Here is a 7,352-nt window from a genome sequence, read left to right as displayed (position 1 = left end):
ATGGTGGGAGTATGTGGCTGTGTGTGTGTCATAGGTGTGATTATGGTGGGAGTGTGTGGCTGTGTGTGTTACAGGTGTGATTATGGTGGGAGTGTGTGGCTGTGTGTGTTACAGGTGTGATTATGGTGGGAGTGTGTGGCTGTGTGTGTTACAGGTGTGATTATAGTGGGAGTGTGTGCCTGTGTGTGTGTTACAGGTGTGATTATGGTGGGGAGTGTGTGGCTGTGTGTGTGTTACAGGTGTGATTATGGTGGGAGTGTGTGGCTGTGTGTGTGTCATAGGTGTGATTATGGTGGGAGTGTGTGGCTGTGTGCGTTACAGGTGTGATTATGGTGGGAGTACGTGGCTGTGTGTGTGTTACAGGTGTGATTATGGTGGGGAGTGTGTGGCTGTGTGTGTTACAGGTGTGATTATGGTGGGAGTGTGTGGCTGTGTGTGTGTTACAGGTGTGATTATGGTGGGAGTGTGTGGCTATGTGTGTTACAGGTGTGATTGTGGTGGGAGTGTGTGGCTGTGTGTGTGTCACAGGTGTGATTGTGGTGGGAGTGTGTGGCTGTGTGTGTGTGTGTTACAGGTGTGATTATGGTGAGAGTGTGTGGCTGTGTGTGTGTTACAGGTGTGATTACGGTGGGAGTGTGTGGCTGTGTGTATGTTACAGGTGTGATTGTGGTGGGAGTGTGTGGCTGTGTGTGTGTCACAGGTGTGATTATGGTGAGAGTGTGTGGCTGTGTGTGTGTGTTACAGGTGTGATTATGGTGGGAGTGTGTGGCTGTGTGTATGTTACAGGTGTGATTGTGGTGGGAGTGTGTGGCTGTGTGTGTGTTACAGGTGTGATTATGGTGGGCGTATGTGGCTGTGTGTATGTTACAGGTGTGATTATGGTGGGACTGTGTGGCTGTGTGTTACAGGTGTGATTGTGGTGGGAGTGTGTGGCTGTGTGTGTGTGTTACAGGTGTGATTATGGTGGGAGTGTGTGGATGTGTGTGTTACAGGTGTGATTATGGTAGGAGTGTGTGGCTGTGTGTGTTACAGGTGTGATTATGGTGGGAGTGTGTGGATGTGTGTGTGTGTTACAGGTGTGATTATGGTGGGAGTGTGTGGATGTGTGTGTGTTACAGGTGTGATTATGGTGGGAGTGTGTGGCTGTGTGTGTTACAGGTGTGATTATGGTGGGAGTGTGTGGCTGTGTGTGTTACAGGTGTGATTATGGTGGGAGTATGTGGCTGTGTGTGTGTTACAGGTGTGATTATGGTGGGAGTATGTGGCTGTGTGTGTGTGTGTTACAGGTGTGGTTGTGGTGTGTAGTTGCGGTAGGGGTACCTATGTTTACACGAAAATAACAGAGAGAGAGAGAGAGCGTGGATAAGGAAGAAGAGGCGAAGAGAGGACCAGAAGGCAGAGAGAGAGGGGGGAGGGGGGGGAGGTAAGGGAAACAGAGAGAAGGGATCGGTAGTGCGCGCAGAGAGGAGGAGAGAGAAGGGAGAGGCCAAAGACGGCAGGAGAGGCGAGAGAGAGAGAAGGGAGAGAGCGCTGCCAGAAGGAGAAGCGAGAGAGGTCACAGAGAGGAGGAGAGAGAAGGGAGAGGCCAAAGACGGCAGGAGAGGCGAGAGAGAGAGAGAAGCGAGAGAGGTCACAGAGAGGAGGAGGCTAAGCGGGGCGTGCCCGTTGCCCGCTGGAGAGCCGCATAAGTTATGCAAATGAAGCGAAGCCCCTCGCTTCACTCTCCGCGTCCCCGCTCTCGGCTCTCGAGAGCTCGAGTCGCTGCGGACACCGCGGGCTCCCCCAACCCGCCGCCTCTTCAGCCCTCCCCAGCTCCACCGGGGCTCCGCACGGGACCCCTACGCTCGCAGGCGAGGCGCTGGTGTCGCGGGTTGAGAAAGTCGCGCATCGCCCTGCATCGCCCTGCACCACCCTCCGCGTAGGAGTCGCGTCCGAGACCCGGGACTGCGTGCGGGGGGAAGTTGCGGATGCGACGAGAGACGCGGGGAGACGGAGCGGGAGACGCAGACGGAGACAGGGAGACGCATACAGGGGGGACACCGCGAGACAGCAGGGAGAGAGAGAGGGAGTCCAAGTGAGACCGAAACGCGGAGACACGGGGACAGGTAGGGTGGGAGTACTATCGGAGACAGCGCTCAGGTGCAGAGGCGAGGGGTGAGCGGAGACGCGGGCGGGCACACGGAGACAGGGAGACGACACACGGAGACAGGGAGACACACGGAGACACACGGAGACAGGGAGACACACGGAGACAGGGAGACACACGGACAGACACGTGGACAAGAGGCACGCGGACACAGAGAGAGAGAGACACGCGCAGACGTGGACGGTGTGGGCACCATGTCGCCTTTCCGCTACTGCCGCTGGGGGTGCCCCTTGCCACTGCTGCTGCTGCTGGCGCTGGGCGGCGGGGGGAGCCGCGCGGCGCGGCTCCGCTGGCTCGGCAGCGCCGACTGCGTGCGCGGCGACGCGGCCCTCGAGCAGCGCGAGGAGGCGGCCAACGTGGTCCTCACGGGGACCGTGGAGGAGATCCTCCACAGGGACCCCGTGCTGCACACCTACGCGGGCATGGTGAGATGCGGGGGAGCGGGGGGCGCACACGCGGGGGGGGGGGGGGCACACACACGGGGGGGGGGCGCACACGCGGGGGGGGGGGCACACACGTGGACTCACGTGGACACAGCGGGGATCTTGGTGGGGGGAGGCACGGGGACCCAGCAGTGGGGGGCACGGGGACCCAGCAGTGGGGGGCACGGGGACCCAGCAGTGGGGGACACGGGGACCCAGCAGTGGGGGGCACGGGGACCCAGCAATGGGGGGCACGGGGACCCAGCAGTGGGGGGCACGGGGACCCAGCAGTGGGGGGCACGGTGACCGAGCAGTGGGGGGCCGAACGACGGAGCCGCAACGTTTTTTATTTGCTTCCTCGTGGCGGGCAGCAGAGGGTGGTGCAGAAAACTCCGTAGTTGTACTGTACTTCTACGCGGCCTGGGTCTGTCCGTGCTCCCACACCTTCACCAAGCCGCACTGACTAGCGTGGCGAAGTATGGTCAAATACCCCCCCTCCCCTGCCTCCCGCACGACGTGGAGAGGTCCTCATCCAGCAGTGGATTGACAAAAGGACAACGCCGCTCTGTGTGTCCGTGTGTGGCCTTAAAAGGAACACTGCTAAATATAATAGGCGACGTTCCGGGCAATGGTCCCTTCTTCAGAGCGTCATCGCCGTGGAAACGTGGAATTCTCCGGCGTGGAGAAGTTGTCGAGGCGTGACAGACCAATCTCACTCCCCGCAGGCAAAGTGACACACTTCCATAACGACTTTAGATGCATGTTCTTATATAATAATTATTGCAAAACATTTTTCCGGCAATTCCGTTTTTGACGGCCCAATCGAGCGTCTGTCCTTGCACCTGCATCGCCTCACCAATGCTTATTTAGTTATTTAAGATATCGGCAGTCACGGAAGATAGATTGTCCAGGTGTTCCATAGACCAGAGCGCAGACACACAGGTTTGAGTATGTACGGGTGTCGAACTTCTTTCGCACGTAGCCAACCGCGCTGATCGAAGGAGCGGGGGAAGGACAACAAACTAAAAGCTGAAAAGTAGTTCTAAAGAAACTAGTTTGTAAATCTAGATGATGATTTAAAAGTGCATATCTCCCAGTGGCTTCCTAACAAGGGAAGGAAGAGCGTTCCAGACGGCCGCGGAAGCGCATCTGAAAGCGACGCAGTGACCGTCAAGAGGCATCACCACGTTGTCTCGAGTGGGATTTGGCAGGACGCGTCATGGCTAGACGAGGGGGGAATGGTGATGATGGTGATGATGGTGGTGATGGTGGTGATGATGGTGGTGGTCCTGTGGTCGAGACGAACAACCCAGTGACAGCCAAAGGAATGGAACGCGTCCGTGAGGAGGGGATGTCGCGCTGATGAACTCGGAGGTTGCTGGCGACTCCGGAGTGGCACCCACGGGAGCTAAATGCGCCCGAGAGGGGACGTGCAGCCCGCGGACATGGAGCGGAGTGTTGCGTTCACGCGCGGTCGCTGGCAGGGTCGCTCTTGCGTCGCAGCCTCGATAGTGAGAGATCGCAGTAGCTTGCGGTGATGGGGGGGGGGCAGGAAATCCTTCATCCAACAGTGTATAGATCATTAATGGCTGATGATGATGACGTTGACGAATTGCGCAACTGTGTTCCAAGCAGGAGCAACAAAATTGCAGCGTCGATCGCGAAGAGGTCGCGCACAGAGCAGCCACGGCGTGTGAGCGGTGCAGGCCACGTGCCCCCCCCCCCCACCACGTGGCTGTCGTCATGGTGACGACATACACGTGGGCCCCCCTCCACGTGTATGTCGTCATGGTGACGACATCCACGTGCCCCCCCCCCCCCACCACGTGGCTGTCGTCATGGTGACGACTCGACCACCGATTCAAACTCCCGTGTGGCGCTCCGAGATGAGAGGGAAGCCGTCCCTGGTCACGCCGCTGCGTCCGTTCCCCCTCGACGCGAAGTTTGATTCTTCAAAACGATGATCGGCTAAACAAACACAACAACAAAAACCGGTAACCGTTTTTTTAGAATCCATCCAAAACGGCAGGGCCCGGCAATCGATTTCAGTAGATTGTTGGTGATGAATGCACCGAGTGGAGGGTGACGTTTGGCCTAATCTTCCACGCGTAGCAGACGCCTTGGCAGAGAAGGGAGCACCCACACTTTACCCCCCCGCCACAGGCCACCTCTCGATCGGCCAGCCGTGCCTCTGCTGTACCCCATTGAACAACTGCCGGGAAAGAGAGAGATAGAGAGAGAGAGAGAGCGGTGGGTTTAAGAAACTTGCCTCATTCTTCAAGCTGCCGCGCCGAGAGGTCGAATGGAACCGACGCCCGCTGACTTGCGATGCACGGCGCGCTGCGAGCCTCCGTCACGCCCCTGTTGGGGCAGCAGCGACCTCCTCCATTCGTTTCACGGCTCAAGAGGCGACAATGGCGATGTCCTCTAGGACGTCTGTGACATAAGAGCTTCATAGCTCATCGGATTTCTCCAGTCCGATGTTTACTTCTAAACACTTTCTTTCATACGTTGGGGCAAAACCGGTATTAACCGGTTTGTTCCCCCGCCATGCGGTCACAGGTAGTAAACACAAACCAAGCGACTTTTAACAACCCCAAGTTGATTTGAAGCTTTCGTGACTGCAGGAATTACTCTTTGGTTTTAAGGCCTCTACACAGAGGCATTGGGTCTCTGTGTGTGTGTGTTGTGTGTCTCTCTCTGTGTGTCTCTGTGTTGTCTCTCTCTCTGTGTGTCTCTGTGTTGTCTCTCTGTGTGTCTCTGTGTTGTCTCTCTCTGTGTCTCTGTGTTGTGTGTCTCTGTGTGTCTATGTTGTGTCTCTCTCTCTGTGTGTCTCTGTGTTGTCTCTCTCTCTCTGTGTGTCTCTCTGTGTGTCTCTGTGTTGTCTCTCTCTGTGTCTCTGTTGTGTGTCTATGTTGTGTGTGTCTCTCTCTGTGTGTCTCTGTGTTGTCTCTCTCTGTGTCTCTGTGTGTCTATGTTGCGTGTCTCTCTCTGTGTGTTTCTGTGTTGTGTGTCTCTCTCTGCTTGTGTGTCTGTCTGTGTGTCTCTGTGTTGTCTCTGTGTGTCTCTGTGTGTCTGTGTTGTGTGTCTCTCTGTGTGTCTGTGTTGTGTGTCTCTCTCTGTGTGTCTGTGTTGTGTGTCTCTCTCTCTGTGTCTATGTTGCGTGTCTCTCTCTGTGTGTTTCTGTGTTGTCTCTCTCTGCCTGTGTGTCTGTCTGTGTGTCTCTATGTTGTCTCTGTGTGTCTGTGTTGTGTGTCTCTCTGTGTCTCTGTGTTGTGTCTATGTATCTCTGTGTGTCTCTGTGTTATGTGTCTCTCTGTGTCTCTGTGTTGTGTCTCTCTCTGTGTGTCTGTGTTGTGTCTCTGTGTTGTGTGTCTATGTGTCTCTGTGTGTCTCTGTGTTGTGTCTCTCTCTGTGTGTCTCTGTGTGTCTCTCTCTGCTTGTCTGTCTGCGTCTCCGTGTCTGTGTTTTGTCTCTCTCAAATTTAGTTCTACCTGATGACGGTTGCTTGTGTTGCAATCGAAACGTCGTACTCTATCTTTCTCCGTGACTTTACCGAAAGCACCAAAGAGTAACCCCAAGTTGCCACTCGCGGATTTTAACAAAAAAAAAATCCCCGCGTCATGCGCGGCTCTCGCAACCTTCGCTCGGAGCGGAGGAGGATCTAAACTCCGTACAGTGTCCCGCCAGCCCAGTGTGGGAACACACACACGTACACACCACCACCAACAACAACCACTCAACTGCGGTGACGCAACCACGGCGCTTGTGCCAGGCTAGGTGCACCAAGAAGGGGCTATGCCGCCAAGTGTCGAAGGCTCTCGCTGCTGGCTGAACAGGAAGGTCACGGAACAGACCCAGGTGTCATGGGTCGACTGCGATGACTGGCAGATGCTCCCACCACCTGTGCACCACATTGTGCTAACTTGTTGCGATTTAGTCAGCCGGCGCTCCGCTCGTTGTTGTGAGCGTCGCTCCTCTGACCTCCGTTCTTGTTGGAGGGCGACTGCCTCCAACTGCCCAGTAGCAGCAGCGTCCTTCACGAGCCTCCTCCACAGGGGCCGATCGTGCACTACTAGAACCAAGCATCTGCGAGCCCAATCAGCTCGACATCTTTCTGTGCCGCATCAGTCCATCTCTTCTCCAGCCCCAAACAGGCTGTTGGGGCAAGTGCTGTTAGCGAGCACGGCACACGAGGGGTGGATGGCCAACACCATGCTCGGCCGCCTTTGTCTCCCTAGTGGCGATGTTTACACACCACACCAGGTACTGATTTGACGCCGACCTTGGGGAGGCCCAGGACCGGTGCAGATAATCGTCACCGGTGTTGACTGTGAGCACGACCGCTCCCCACACTCTACCACAATATACTCTCGCTCTATACATGGCGACATAACACTGGCGCTGTTATAAACAGAGTCAACATCTATCACGTGCAATAAACCGTGGCGCCCGAGCCTTGGCTGTTGAGATGCTTCACGTTCAGAAGGCCCCGCCGGTCCATGGACAAGTAAGTAAATAAACATGCGAGTGTGATTTTATTGGACCGTGGTGTCCGGTTCGTCGTTGCTCACCCACGCTCCTCGATGGCAGCCAGCGACGTTTGCGTGCGGTCAGCGGCTGGCGGTGGCACAAGGCACCTTGAGGGGTGGGAAGGGCTCTGGCTCACGGTGACCGATTGCGTCGCCCTCGGAGGGGGGAGCGGTGTCACTCCGCGAGTCTCACCTCCAGTGGGGCACTCCGCACGGAGAGACGAGTCCACGAGTAATCTAAGCAATTAAAAA

General features: G+C 56.3%; 1 protein-coding gene across 2 annotated transcripts in view; it reads left to right on the top strand.

Annotated features, from left to right (window-relative positions):
- The first annotated feature begins 1,467 nt into the window (after positions 1–1,467).
- The window catches only part of LOC116946850 (agrin-like), a 156,263-nt gene continuing 150,378 nt past the window's right edge, over positions 1,468–7,352 (top strand). Inside the window, exon 1 of one of the 2 annotated variants that reach the window (XM_032962053.2) lies at positions 1,468–2,571. In XM_032962053.2, coding sequence (XP_032817944.1) covers positions 2,341–2,571 — 231 coding nt within the window. In that variant the 5' untranslated portion in view covers positions 1,468–2,340. The remainder of the gene's footprint in view (positions 2,572–7,352) is intronic. The other variant, XM_032962054.2, reaches the window with a different exon arrangement.

This window comes from Petromyzon marinus, chromosome 28 (assembly GCF_048934315.1).
Source record: "Petromyzon marinus isolate PM22_M1 ecotype Great Lakes invasive population chromosome 28, UKy_Petmar_22M1.pri1.0, whole genome shotgun sequence".
Lineage (NCBI taxonomy): Eukaryota > Metazoa > Chordata > Hyperoartia > Petromyzontiformes > Petromyzontidae > Petromyzon > Petromyzon marinus.
This window is presented reverse-complemented; position numbering and strand designations above follow the sequence as displayed.